Source organism: Anser cygnoides, chromosome 2 (assembly GCF_040182565.1).
Source record: "Anser cygnoides isolate HZ-2024a breed goose chromosome 2, Taihu_goose_T2T_genome, whole genome shotgun sequence".
Taxonomy (NCBI): Eukaryota; Metazoa; Chordata; class Aves; order Anseriformes; family Anatidae; genus Anser; species Anser cygnoides.
The window spans coordinates 93974229-93989189 of record NC_089874.1 but is presented as its reverse complement, the minus strand read 5'-3'; the positions used below and the strand labels follow the sequence as shown (position 1 = coordinate 93989189).

The 14961-nt window shown below is 42.2% G+C and overlaps 1 protein-coding gene across 9 annotated transcripts in view; it reads left to right on the top strand.

The window, feature by feature from the left end:
- EPB41L4B (erythrocyte membrane protein band 4.1 like 4B) overlaps nucleotides 1–14961 on the top strand; it is a 174885-nt gene that overhangs the window by 34045 nt on the left and 125879 nt on the right. For 5 of the 9 annotated variants that reach the window (XR_007157561.2, XM_048046016.2, XM_066992624.1 and 2 more), the window contains exon 2: nucleotides 14068–14163. The exons of the other annotated variants lie outside the window; for them this stretch is intronic. Coding sequence is in view for 4 of the 5 variants with exons in the window: in XM_048046016.2 (XP_047901973.2) it covers nucleotides 14068–14163 (96 nt within the window). In the remaining variant the exon portion in view is untranslated. The remainder of the gene's footprint in view (nucleotides 1–14067; nucleotides 14164–14961) is intronic. 9 annotated transcript variants of the gene reach the window in all.

Below are 14961 nucleotides of genomic sequence, written 5' to 3'. Positions count from 1 at the left end.
TCAGTCTCATTATGCAAGGGAAAATGATGCATTTAATCTAGTTCTTAGTATTAAGGTTTAACAACATAGGGAACTTAGCCACAGCACTTTTAACAGAGTTGTTCTGCTGTGGTTACCTTTTAGACCTCCTATTCTCAGCTTCCTGAGAAATCTTTCCAATCTTTCCAATGTTTAGCACTTACTCCAGAATGAATCAGTTGTAGCATGACCTCTCCGTGAAAGAAGTGGAATGAGAGTTATCTTGCAGAGGGATGCTCTACCAGGCTTTAGTGATAAGCATCCTAAGGTAAAAAAGCTGTAACTCATTGCTTCATCTGTGTATCCCTTCCAGGGTCTTGAAGACAATTGGTGACTCTTTGGAATATGATAGACAACGCTGTCAATGCTTAGGTGTTAAAAACAAGTTGGTTAGATGTGTACCTTTCTGTAAATTGTTATTTGATGCCACGTATCGTGGGAACTGGGTTTATTACAGCAATGGATTTTTTAAAAATGCTTGCTTTGTGTAGTTAGGTTCTCATTTTTCATGCATGTATACTCAACTAAATAGGTGCTTTAGAGTAGAATAGCAGAGATCGTTTGAGTTAGAGCTTGATGTCTACCATTATCCTTGTGTTTCAGAAAATTCCTACAATTACATATTTACTGTAGTTTAGGGTTTATCCTGAAAATTCAAAACAACCAGCTGCTTTTAACCGTAGTCAAAGCTAGAAGATAACTGGATTGTAATATTAGAAAATGCTTTCTTTTTAAATGATGCATTGTAAACAAAATGGCATTAATTCTGTATGAGTTACACACAAAGTCATGAAAGGCTTGTTACAAATAAACCGTCAATATTATGTCTGACTTGCAGGAAGCTTATTCGGATTGAGGGAAAGTGGGAGGGCATTGACTTGCAATTGTCACTGACAAGAGCTATGTGACAGCCCCCATCGCCTGGGCCTCAGAAGGCAAAAGCAGGGACTGGAAGAATGATAAACTACCTACCCCATGTAGGAGGAGATCAGGTTCAAGACTATCTAAGGAATCTGAATGTGCCCAAGCCCATGGGACTCGATGAGATGCATCCACGAGTCCTGAAGGAACTGGTGGATGTAGTTGCTAAACCTCTCCCCATCATATTTGAGAAGCTGTGGCAGGCAGTCTGGTGAAGTTCCCACAGACTGGAAAATGAGAAACGTAACCCCCATTTTTAAAAAGAGAAAAAAGGAAGACCCAGGGAACTACAGGCCAGTCAGTCTCACCTCTGTGCCTGGCACGACCATGGAGCAGATCCTCCTAGAAACTATGGTAAGGTACATGGAAAATAAGGAGGTGATTGGTGACAGCCATCATGGCTTCACTAAGGGCAGGTCATGCCTGAAAAATCTGACAAACCTGGTTGCTTTGGGCAACCTGGTCTAGTGGGAGGTGTCCCTGCCCATGGTAGGGGGGTTGGAATTAGATGATCTTTAAGGTCCCTTCTAACCCACACCATTCTGTGATTCTATGAATTAGGAGGTTATAAATCAAAACCTATATTTAAAGTAACATAAAGCTTTATAATTGCTTTTACAGTTCTAAATACTATGTGTAATATTGTTTTCTGCAAACTTTGTGCTTCTGTTATTTGGGGGGGGGGGGGGGGGGGTGGAGACAGAATGGGTTTATTGGGAATGAGTTGAGTAACCCAGGGTGGAGAACAACAATTTTGAGTATATGAGGAGGTTTTGGAGCTCGTCTGTTGAGAAAATGGGGCTGGAATGCATTTGGTGTTGCTTGTAGGCATGCATGAACTCCCTACTGACTCTGTGTCCCATTGGCACTTCCATTTTACATGTAATACTTGAGCAGGAGGGAGAGAGCCCTCTCACATCCTATAACCAACCTGAATAACCTATTTTCTGGTGGGTTGACTGTGTCTGTGGTAGTAAATGTATCATTAAAAAATAAAATAAAAATGACTGCCTATAGTTACTGAATAATAGAACAGTCATTATTTTCCTCTGAATGTATGGAGTAGAGGGGAAGGATTTTCTCTTTCGTGTGGAAAAGGAGCCATCCTTTTCTTGGGGAGTGAAAGAGGGTTTTATCACAGAGCACTGAACTTGTCTTCTCAGAGTATTGTGAGTGGAGAGTATTGCCTTTCAGTGTAACGATGAGTGTGGCAGATTTAAGATAACCTTGTCCAGAGCTAGGACAGTAAGAGTGCCCAACGCTGGCTGTTGTGAATCTCATACTGAAGGCCTAATAATCTGTACACAGTGTGTGAGAAGCTCAGATGCCTAGGTCAAGACTGTGGAGTCTGTGAGGGAGGGTGGGCATCCAAGAGTTAGACAAAAGATGAAGCGTTCTGCATCCAAACCTTTTTTTGTGTGTCTCAGGGCCATGTAGTCTGCTGCTTTTCATCCTGAATAGTAGTTTTAACTCTAGTCATAGATGAATTGTTCTCGTTGTGAGGTGAGAGTCAAGCCTGGAGACGTTTGTGGAACAGTTCAACAGTGGTTTTGTCTGGAGTTAAAACAAAGCCTGACTCCGCTCCCCTTCAAACAAAAAGATGCAAATTCCACACTAGTTTAAAATAGGTGCAAAAACAATTTTAAAATGTAGGTAGCATTAGAGTATACACTAGTGCAACATGTTGAAATTGTTTTATAAATGTGTAAGAGGTGTAAGGCTGTTAAAATTCTAGCAAGTCATAGGTAAAACTGACATGGAAACAGTAAGGTTAGTCCAATCAGAGCCACAGAACTTGGTAGGTTAGGAGAGACCTAAGTAGGCTCTCCAGTCCCACCTGCTTCCCAAAGCAGGATCATCGCTGAATTCAGACCTGGTTGTTCAGGGCTTTATCCAGTCACACCTCGGAAACCTCCAAACATGGAGAGTGTGTGCCTTCCCTAGGCAACCTGCTCCAATGTTTAATTATCCTCATAGCATAACTCTTTTCCGTATATCCACTGGAACCTTTGCTATTTCAGTTGATGTTAGTGGTCTCTTATCTACTGATATCTGTCTGGCTCTGACTTTTCAGTAACAACCTGATAGGTTTCAAAGGCCTGCTCTGAAGTCCCCCAAACCTTTCTCATCTCCAGGCTAAGTGTGCCTAGTTCTGAGCCTCTTCTGACGGAGTATGTGGTCCAGCCCCTGAACATCACTGTGGCCCTTTCCTAGACTCTAAGTTTGTCAGTGTCCTAAGTTGACTGCATACCCCAGCTTGGTGTCTTCCAAGAAAAGTCAGTGAAGATGCTCCATCTCTTTCTCCATGTGGTAGATGGAGTTAAGTAAGACAGGCTCCAGGAAAGATCCCTGAGGAGCTCCACATACAACTGGTGTCCAGGTAGCGTACAAACCATTAATCACTGCCATCTTTTACCCACAATTTTATCCACCCATTTAAACAGTGTCCCAGCTTGGATGCAGTGATGTTGCGGGAGACAGTTTTGAAAACCAAATAGTCAAGTTAAACAACGTTTGCTGGTCTTTCATTCAAGATTTTAAGAGGGCGTAGTTTAAGATCTTCAGTGTGCATGACTGGTGAGTGATTGAGCATTCGGCTCACCACCCTCTTCATCTGAGTTGCTTGTTTTCCCACAGCATGTCATATTTTCTAAACAGATATGAAAAACTAAGTCTGTCTTAATCTACAGACTCTCTGGCTATACCCACAGTCATATGTGCTTTGTTGCTCAGCCTGTATAAACTTCATCACATGATTTTTCTGAATCAACACAGCTGAACAACTGAGCTGACACTTCTTCCTGCGTCATGGCTACGGTGCTGTATCTGGTTGCAGTTAAAGGCTCTGCTGGCTGCATGTGTGTGACTTTGAAGTCTGCTGAGTTGTCGGTGTCATTTAAAGGCTATTAGGCAGCAATACTCTTAGTATGGTCAGAGTTTAGCTTCTCTAACTTTGCTCCCGCAGAAGAATTCAAGTTTTCACTTGGCCCTGTTGACAATGTCTGCAAGTCTAAAAATCAGAAACCTTGTTTCTATTAATAAAATACGTTTGAGTAGGAATTAAGACAGCTAAAATCTGATCCTGCAATGACTTAGTTGCTTTTTCAGATCTTCAGAATGCTTTGTATTAGAGCTGGTGGTGGTTAGGTTTGAATATTTAGTTGAAATATTGTGAGTTTGTGGTAATATGTTCCTGTGTCCCCTTTCATTGTGAAACAAAATTATTGTGAGACAGAGCTCCCTGACAGATTTTTTTCTAATCTGCTTTATAAACAGATATTTTTGTTAATATTTACATGGAGGCTGTCTTGCAACTGCAAAGAACTGATGCTACAGTCTTTTTTGGGGTCGCCATAGTGATTTAATTTTTAACTAGATCATTATGCATCCAACTAAAAGCCTGCTTTTAAATGGCACTTTGTATTATAGTGGCTTTGGAAATGAACTTGAACACGCACAGCATGGCTGATATCTTCATATTGTGAGAAGGCAATTGGTGTACTTCTTGCCAGTTTTTTTCCTGGAACTGAAAAATAAAAGAACAAAATGTCATTTTAAACAACTGAGGTGGTGGTGGGTCAGCAGTGCGTGACTGAACTGGGCAGAGTGTTTGATCTGATTTGGCTTGAGCTCCAGACTCTGAGAAAAAGATTTCCACAAAAGTTGTAAAGCACAGCAAATCACAGAATGGTTCGGGTTGGAAGGATCCTTAAAGATCATCTAATTCTAACCCCCCTGCCATGAGCAGGGACACTTCCCACTAGATCAGGTTGCTCAAAGCCCCATCCATTCTGGCCTTCCCTATTTCCAGGGATGGGGCATCCACAGCTTCTCTGGGCAACCTGGTCCAGTGCCTCACTACCCTCTGAGTAAAGAATTTCTTCTTAACATCTAATCTGAACCTACCTTCTTTCATTTTAAAAACATTTCCCCTTGTCCTATCACTACACTCCCTGTCACAGAGTCCCTCCCCAGCTTTCCTGTAGGCCCCATTTAGGTACTGGACGGCTGCTATGAGGTCTCCCCGGAGTCTTCTCTTCTCCAGGCTGAACAACCCCAACTCTCTCAGCCTGTCTTCATAGGAGAGGTGCTCCAGCCCCTTGATCATCCTCACAGCCCTCCCCTCTGGACTTGTTCCAACAGGCCTATGTCCTTCTTGTGCTGGGGGTCCCAGAGCTGAACGCAGTGCTCCAGGTGGGGTCTCACAAGAGCAGAGCAGAGGGGGACAATCACCTCCCTCGCCCTGCTGGCCATGTTGCTTTTGATGTGGCCCAGGATATGATTTGCTTTCTGGGCTGCAAGTACACTTTGACAGCTCATGTCGAGCTTTTCCTCCATTAACACCCTCAGGGCTGCTCTCAATCCGTTCTCCACCCAGTCTGTGTTTGTTCTTGGGGTTGCCCCAGCCCAGGTGCAGGACCTTGCACTTGACATTGTTGAACCTCACGAGGTTCGCACAGGCCCACCTCTCAGGCCTGCCCCGCTCCCTCTGTGTGGCATCCCTTCCCTCCAGTGTGTTGGCTGCACCACACAGCTTGGTGTCATTGGCAGACTTGCTGAGGATGCGCTCAATTTCACTGTCTATGTCACTGACAAAGATGTTTAAAAGCACTGGTCCCAACACAGACCCCTGAGGAACACCACTCATTACTGATGTCCACCTAGACATTGAGCCGGTGACTACAACTCTTTGAGTGCGACCACCCAGACAATTCCTTATCAACCGAGTAATCCATCCGTCAAATCCATGTCTCTGCAATTTAGAGACAAGGATATCAGGTGGACAGTGTCAAATGCCTTGCAAAAGTTCAGGTCGATGATGTCAGTTGCTCTTCCCTTATCCACCAGTGCGGTAACCCCGTCATACAAGGCCACCATGTTTGTCAGGCATGATCTGCCCTTAGTCAAGCCATGTTGGCTGTCACCAATCACCTCCTTATTTTCCACGGGCCTTAGCATAGTTTCCATGAATACCTGCTCCATGATCTTGCCAGACATGGAGGTGAGACCAACTGGTCTGTAGTTCCCTGAATCTCCCTTTTATCTGCTTTTAAAAATGGGGGTTATGTTTCTCCTTCACCAGTCTGTGGGAACTTCACCGGAGTGCTACAGCTTCTCAAATATGATAGAGAGAGGCTTAGCAACTATGTCCACCAGTTCCTTCAGGATCCCTCAGGATCCATGGATGCATCCTATCAAGTCCCATGGACTCGGGCACCTTCAGGTTCCTTAGATGGTCTCGAACCTGATCTCTTCCTGCAGTGGGGTGGTTCTGTTGAGATCAAATGCCTAGGTGGAAAGAGACAACCGCAAGGAATGCCGTATTAACCTATAACAGGAAACTTGGTGCATTACCAACTTAGCAAATTCTACTGAATTTCTGTCCAGTTACAATAGTGAAGTTTTCCTATGTTTTGTGGTGTTCTGAATCACCTGTAAGCTCCTGATAAGGTGCTGATGATACATGTGTGTAAAATAAGCAAGCTGAAAAGCTGATAATTCTTACACTCCATTATGGTGTTGGGGTTTAATTTCCACAATAGTGTTTTGGATTCTGTTTTATTTCCCCTGACATGTAAATATTTGTAATCCATTTAATGGCATGAAGGCAGCCTGGGTAGCCAAACTGAAAAATGAAAAAGTAAAACTCAAAGCTCCTTGTAAATTACTAAAATTTTTCAAATCAGACGATATTTCTGGTGGCTTTTTTTTTTTTTTTAACTTTTCCTGATCTATCTATACTGTCTAAAATGGATGGAATATATGGATAGCGTATTCTGTCCAAATGGGCAACAAAAATTGTAGCTTGCAGGGAGCCTGATAGGGGAAAAAGGCTGACACTTTTTTGCAGGTTTGTGCTTCCTCTTCTCTGTATCTAATTCTTTTTCAAAATGTCACTTTTCCAGATTCTGATTGATATTGTTTTTCTGCATTCTAACTATGGGACCAGAGGTGGTGTTAAGAATCACTTTTTTAATGTGCTTAGCCTTTTACTTAATAAGAGGATCTGTTAGTTGACATGAGATATAAGAAATCAATTTTAGCTATAACCCAATCTTTCCCTTCCTCATGTGGACAGTCTTAGGACTTCTAATTTAAAATGTTTTTTCTTTAAAGAAAAAAACAAACCACCACCACCAAAAACACACACATCAGTTACTTTTCATTCTTCAAAATGAATAGAAGCTGCCTATTGCAGCGCTGTAAGGTGTACTTTGCCCCATCAGATCTGAACGTTTGACAGAGCAAGAAGTTAAATTCGGTGTCACGATGAGAATTTATTTTGTTTTACATAATTCCTTCTCAGCAGAGTGGAGGTTAGGGAGCTGAGCTTCTTTTCAATACAATAAGCCTAGATCTGGCATTAGTTCTTCTCTGAGCAGTGATACCATCTGAGAGGGGTGATTTCTATAAGCTTGAGCTATTGTCTAATTATTTTTTTAATTATAGTAATTTTTAAATATAAACCACATGGCTATTCCTATTGCATCTTCTGTCTTGGTAGAAAGAAATTTAATTTGTAGCGATCTTCCTAAATTGTATGTATTTGGCTAATTATGTTTGTGTGTAAAAAAAATCATGTCTTCTAAGCTGCCCGCCAAATGAACTATTTTTAGTGGCAGACTTCCCTGGTCTGGCTCTTTTTTTAAATTGCAGATTATAAACTAGTCAGTAAGTCGGTAAGTTTTTCTTGCAGGCTTTTCTCAGTCTCTGGATTTTTGGTTCTCTTCAGGGAGGCAAACAATTTGAACTGATTCTTCGGAGAGGTCCTGCGACTTGATGTACGAAAGAACAAAGTGAAAAGTGCTGTTTGAAGTCTGTTGGCTATCTGAATAAATAGGTAGCTTCTAAAAGGGTTTGTCTTTGCATACCAAATCTGGTGAGCTTCTGAGGCAGGGCCACCACAGAGCTTTGTCCTCAAGTTCTAGGCTCCGTTTGTGGTTGCTGCTTCTACATTTTGTGGCTCTGACCTTAGTTAATTGGCTGTAGCTGTCAGGGTGATCAATGATTAATATGATTTATATGGAAGGTTTAGCACTTTGTAAAACCTTGTGCCAGGTAAGGGAATGGGTAATTAATGCTAGCAAGTGTATGGAGTTAATTTGCTGCTATGAAATGCAGCACAAATGGTATGTATTTAAGTTTTAAAAGAAACAAACATGGGAACAATTGAATGAACTATGTGAACATAAACAGTGCACGTTATTATGCGGGAGGAGAGGAGTGGTCGTAAGGAACTTTTAATTTTATCCAGACAGGTATAATTGCTGCTCTGTCACGATGGGATTCTTTATCCTCTTACTACATATGGAAGGTAAAGCAAAGGATCTCTTTAATACAGAGGATTTCTGGACTATTTCTGAAGTAGTCTATGGAAGCTTACTAGGAAAAGTGAATTTGTGAAGCATACATGTGCTATTTGTAACAGAATACACATCTTTTTGCTTTTCCAGGTCACCATATTTGGGGCGGGATTCCTGTTCTGTACATTAAAAGCACCGAACAGCAAGGCATTATGCCAGGTGCCTGTTCTCAGAACAGCCCTTCCAGGTGTTGCATCCCAGCTGTGGCGCAGCTTTGTGGCCTCCTTATTGCCCCTTACACAGCATTCAGGAAACAGCTTTTGGCAAGGCTGTGCAGTGTGACCTATAAGCGAATGGTCGCGTGGGGAGGACGGGGGGAGTGCATTTAAAAGCACGGATAGCTTAAATCAGTAGTGATGCTATACTGATGTAACCTCCCCCTGCAGGCACTTCCTTGCTGCACTGACAAACTTCTAGGCTAGGAATTGGAAGCAAAACCTGTATCTTGTATCTTTATTGGCTACGACCCCATCAGGGACCCTGCAGGCTTCCTTACATAAAGTCCTTTTCACTTGTATTGCATGTGTCTAACTGGGCACTGCTGCAGGTCATCTCAGCTGTGTCTTTGCCAGAGGAATGTTGCTGGTAGAGTCTTAGAGGTAATTTTTCTTGTTGTAACAGTCATAAATGTCCTATTTAAAAACAAAAATCTGAAACAATTAAGCCAGACACAAATACAGGTAAAATGCGTATGAAAGAAATGTGTCCATGTGGAAAATACTGTTTGTACAATTGCGTCTATTTAAAAACCACTTCTATTCATGGAGCATTCAAATGCAGATGCAGAAGAAAGCTAAGATGTCTTTTGAAACTTTGGTAGTGCCATTAGCACAAGAAAGTGGAGATTCTTTGCTGAACTCTAGGGATTCTCTTCTAGTACTGCTTGCCTCTTCCTCCTTGTTCTCTTCTAGGTCAATTGAGCTTATATTGGTGTTCTGGGTTACTGTTCAAATGCAGTTTAAAGTCATTATCTAGAATCTCCTCTAGCACTCCATCAAAATGACCTCTATATGCTTTGTGCAAGGGGGTGAAAGGCAATTCATGCAGGAGAAGCAAAACGTTACGTTTAGTGCTATCTTCCCTTAGAAGTGGCTGCCAGGCCAACACCCGTAGCTCATATCAAGTTCTGTTGTCTTCTGGGAATCCAGAACTGAGAACTGTATCTCAAGTGGAATAAAGTAGCTAAGAAGTTCTCAGCATCTTTTTTTTTTTTCCCTGCATCCTAGCTTCTTTGTATTTCTGCAGCTGTGTTTTTCAGCTTGACAAGTATGTAGTATTTCAAGTGGGTCAGGAGAGGGAGCTGGCAGTCTAGGGGTGAAAACCTTCTTTCCATACAAATAACTATTTCTGTTGTACCTCTGAGTGTAGAAATGTGATGGGGAAGCTCGTCTGTATCTGAAATAACAATAGTCCATACTCACTTTTCTAGACCTTAAAATTACAGTTTTACTTTTGTTGTATGGCTGTTTGTACTTCTTGGCTGTTGCCAGAGGATCCCATTTAGACGTGCTGGTAGTGCTTTGAAGCACTTCGAAGAGGTCTGTGTTGCCTGTGGTACATTTAGATGGTAGGGACAGTAAACAAAATCTCACTTTCACATGAGTCTAATAAAATAAAAATGTCAGCCCTGATACTAGGGTTGCCAATAGTAATTGCGCTTACAGTATCTGCTTGCCTTTCAGGTGGTGTTTGGAGAGAGTTGAGGTTCTTCAGACTGCCATCCCTTCAGATGATCTCTGACTTGATAGAAACATAAAATTGCCTTGTGTAAGGGTTTCCCCTGCGTGGTGGGTTAGCCTTGGCTAAGAGCCGAGCACCCACCCAGCCGCTCATTCACTCCTCCATGGGTCAGGACAGAAACCTCTCTGCTGCTTCTTCCTCCTCACACTTTCTTCCTCTGCTCCAGTGTGCGTTGTCTCCACAGGCTGCAGTCCTCCAGGAATATCTAACTGTTCCAGCATGGGTCCTCCATGATCCACAGGGGTTATTTGCTCCAGTGCCTGGATCTCCTCCTCTAACCCTGGGGTTCCCTCTGCTGTTCTTATCTTCCTCTATTCTCTCACCCGACATCTGTCTGGCACGTTCTGACCTTTCTTAAATACATTTTCCCAGAGGCACCACAGGCTCACCTGTGCAGAGATGGCTCGAACCACGTCTAGTACAGGACAGCCCCAGGCCTCTTACACAGAAGCTACTCCTGTGGTCTGCCCACTACCAACACTTCCGTCGCATACACCTTCTAGATAACGTAGGCCTTGAGAGGTGATAATTTGCTCCTTTTTGCCAGCAGCACGGACTTCTGAAGCTCTAGGTATGCTGTAACTCGTTTTTGAATGGCTGTGCTGTAAAACCCAGTTGGTAAAAAATGCATATTTTGAAAACCACTTTTGCTTTCAGAAAAAATTAGCATCAGAGAGACTATTTAACAAAGCTGGCCCACATGCTGTTGTACTTGCCCACTTTGGGAAGAGGCAGGATGTGTTTGAGAGGTGGGAAAGAAGTGGTTGGAAAGCAGAGGTGTGTGAACTGGCAAAGGAAACCCTATCCTCAGACCTCGAACCCTCTCTCTCAGACCTTGCCTGACTTTCCTGAAACTGTATAACATTTCTAAGTGTTGATCTGCGTGTGACATCTTTCCAGCAGGTCAGTTGACATGGGTTTGGACTTTTTAGTTAGTTACATGCATAAGGTAATTCCCTCTCTGATGTCTTTTTTTCCTGTGGCTTTTCTACGGTGCCATGCTGACATTCTAATCTCTGATTCATCTCATTGAGTTTGTACTTTATGAATAATTCAATTCCTATTTTTTTTCTATTCCTTTCTTCATTCCTATTGCAGAATTGGAAAATAGCATCTTTTCTCCCCAGCCTTTATTCTTTGTGTTTTGGGTTTGCTGGGTTTGTTTTTCACTTTTTTTTTTTTAAATTCACAAGATTACCCTCGCATAGCAGGTTAAAAGCTCTGGCCAAATCTCTCCTATCAGCCTATGCCATGTTAGCATGGTCAAAGGTGGTATGATGCAACTAAAAGCCATTTGGTTTTGTGTAGTACCTTGCCTGGCACATATCAAATATAGTGATCTATTTATTTGTTCTTGTTCAGCTTCTCCATTGCACCACTTCTGCAGACTTTCTACCTTGAATCCTTGCCCTCCTGTATAAGAAGAACAGAGGTGCTGTTTGTCTCTTGCAGTCGTTAATCCCTATTTCTACTGTCTTTAGCAGGGATTGAACACTGGTTCTTCTTACCAGTAACTGGTGGAGAGGTGGGGTTGAGTGCTGTAGAGAAATACTGGTGCGCAACAGTAGCGAGGTTTATTGTACCCACTGTTTGGGCATTTTTTTCTTAATATCTGTCTGTGAGTTCTTATTGGCATCTTTGTCACAGAAACCCAGTCTTCCAGCAGGGAGAATGTACTCGAACGGTAGTGTGCTGTTTCTTTAGCTGAGGCTCCTGACAACCTGAAGGAAATGGCTTGGCTGTTGTCATTTGTTGTTTGTTCATAAGCTGCTTTTGCCCAGAAAACTGCAGTTTCAGTTTGGGTTTATTGACAAAAATGACTGGGAGTGAAACGTTTGTGCATTCAAGGTAATAAATAAGCAACCACCACTGAGGTGATTTTTTTCTTCTGGTTGGGTTTCTGGTGATGAATGTATGGATTTGGCATTTGTGGTGGGGGGCAGAGGGGGTTCTTTGTTTTGGTTGTTGAGGGGAGGCTATGGGAGGCTTGGAGGCTTGGAGGCTTTTAAATTTTATTTTTAGCTCATTTCTCAAAGCAGCTAGAATCAGTTTTGTTTTCCTTCACCTGAAACTTCACATGCACCATCAGTTGCATTTTCTTCTGGGCACGTTCAGGAATGCTGCTTGTTTCTGTGGTCTGTACCATATTTAAACATAATTTACATGCGTTAGCAGGCTCTGAAGCAATGCAGCTGTTACTGGCATGACAGGGTAAGAGGCTTAATGGTCATTTGAAGAGTGGCATATTTTCAAGTGAGCTTGGAGCCAGAACTGAAAACTCGAGTCAGTGGTCGACTGGTAAGAAAATAACCTAACATTTTCAAGGAGCTCAAGCAAGTTAGGTCATCCACGGAAATAAGATGTGTTAATAAATTTGTTTTTCTTTTAGTCTTAACACTGAATTTGTTGTGGCTACTTCCCTGTAGCCCCTAAGTGACTAAGCTTAGAGGGTGCAGAGAGTCTGTTGAGAAACTGAGGGCTTGACTATCAAGAAGAGAGTTAAAGGACAGATGATAACAAGCACCAGAAGTCAAGGTTAATAAGAAACCCAAATGGCTTTACACATGTTTTGCCTGTAACATGTCCAAAATGCTAGGAGACTGCATTGCCAGTGGCTGTTAAAAGGCAAAGTGATATATAATATAGTATATATAATTTAGTGTAATATAATACTAAATAATACAGCTGGCAGAGCTGGTAAAGCTTTAGGAATACAACTGAAAAGTGAGAAATGAGTTAATAACAACTGAGGCGTAAGAGTACTGAGCAGAACATAATGAGCCACCTTCTTCCAGGAGATGCCAGCAAGAGGCACTGATTGCTACAGAGCAGTATCAGGCCTGTGGAGCAGAGGATTGCTAGCTACAAATGCTCCTTTACTAACTTGCCAGAAGCTAAAACCTGGTTATCTGTGACCATGAGATCACAGCAGCCCACTCTGCAAAAATATTTGATGTGTTACAGAATACATAGCGTTGTGCTTTCTTTAGGGAAAGAAATTAAATTTGCCCTGTGCGCTCACTCCTGCTACTACTCAGTATTCAGTTTGGGAAAGATGTCAGTTAACTGGCTTGCACTTTTTTCTTTGCATTAGTTTATTTACCTTTTTTCTTTTTTTTTTTCTTACTTTGCAGGCTATTTCGTGTACTCTTGGCCTGCCTGACAGGTTGTTTTCCCAAGCACAACTTTAGCTATTTCTGAAATCTGTTAATCCTTAGTTTGTAATGCTGGAATCTGAACTCTCTGGTGTGACTCAACAATTGTTATTCACTCCACTTGTGCCCATGTAATGCCCCATACTTGGTTTCTACAGACTACTTTTTGTTCCTTTTCAGAGCACGTCAGGTTTGGGAAGGTAGGCACGGCAGCTAACTTGCCGTGTGGGCTCCTAGACTGACCAGTGATGTTCTTGCACCACATCTGCACCAGAATGGGAAATTTTTCTGGCTTCTGTATCCCCTTTTCATGCCTTTTGGCAGAACCTTCCAAACAATTCTGGCATAGCTAAAATCAACACTGAACAGCCTGTTTGGACTGAACTGGTTGATGTAAAATGTCTTTGGCTGATGAATTTGCCCTTTCCTTGTTGCCCACCAAAAGTGTGTTAAAACCTCTTGCCTATTCACTTGTCAAGTCTGGAAGAGCTTCTCATTGGAGAAGTTAATCTTTGTTTTGTCAGGCTTTAGCTGACAAGAATTCCCAGGTTCCCTGAGACTGGAAGTCTTTGGCAGCTAAAAATTCAGGCCTGCTCTACCTGTGGGCCATGCAGCTGTCACTGTGGCTTTACAAGGGGCTTTATGCCTGCACCGATATGAGTTCCTGTAGGAGGACCCAATGATAAATCCTCATTCAACTAAGAACTTTCTTTGATCCTGTGTTTCGTGGTCCCAAAGAAAATATGATGGGGGAAAGAGGGATATCGAGGAGGGCTGCCAGGATACAGCTGGCATGACTTTGAGGCATGAGTGGCTCACATGGCTGGCTGATGTGAGAAACTTTTTTTTTTTTCCTTTTTTTCTTCTAGCTCTCAGTAGTGCCTTATTATGGAGCTTCCCAACCTGAAAATGTAGTTCAGTCTTTCTGTGTTTCCTCAAGGACAAAGAGGCAAAAGGGAATGCAGGTAACTGCCTCACACTAGTTCGGTTTTACCTTCTGCTGCAGATGTAATTTGTTTGTAAGCTCAACATTTGAAATGCCCCCCAGTGTTTGTCTGTGAGGTTTTATGGTGCTCACACAAGTTCTCCTGGGAGCCAAGGAACACTCCAGCAGAAACTGGCAATGATTTAGTTTAAAAAAAAAAATGGTTTTGCAACTCTCATTACATCACTCTTCCCAATTATAGTAACTTTCATAACAAAGTAATAACTCTGTAACTCTGTGTAATAGTCTGTGTATGTTGTTTGTTACTACTACTCCTTTCTTGAGATATAGGTTATGCAGATATTCTGCATCTGAAAGTTATGAACCATCTGTCTAGCAAGGTAGGACTATAAAATATTCTTAGCTTAAGTGCTTTTTTTACGTCTTCCAAAAATATCCACTAGGTGAAGCTGTGTAGAGTAAGTGTGCTTTGTTGAATTCCAGCTGATTATATCTTCTGTGGAAATTTTGTTTGAAGTTAGTTTCATATTCCTCACTTGATACAAGGTTTTGGTAGAGAAAGCATTTATTTTTTTTTAGCTTCTGTTATCTAGAAGGAAGGGAGAAGGAAAAGACCACGAAAATACGAAGTTTCTCATAATCTGAATGTCGTTTCTGTTAGAGGCTACGCTTATGCACGTGGGCCTCGGCCTCAGCAATTCCTGAGGAAAACCCCTTCTATTTTGTCGATACCATCCATTTAATTCAGCCCACAGGTACCGATTTATCAGCCTGTGATCTGACTCCCTAGGTTGCCAGGCAGAAGGAAGGAGAACAG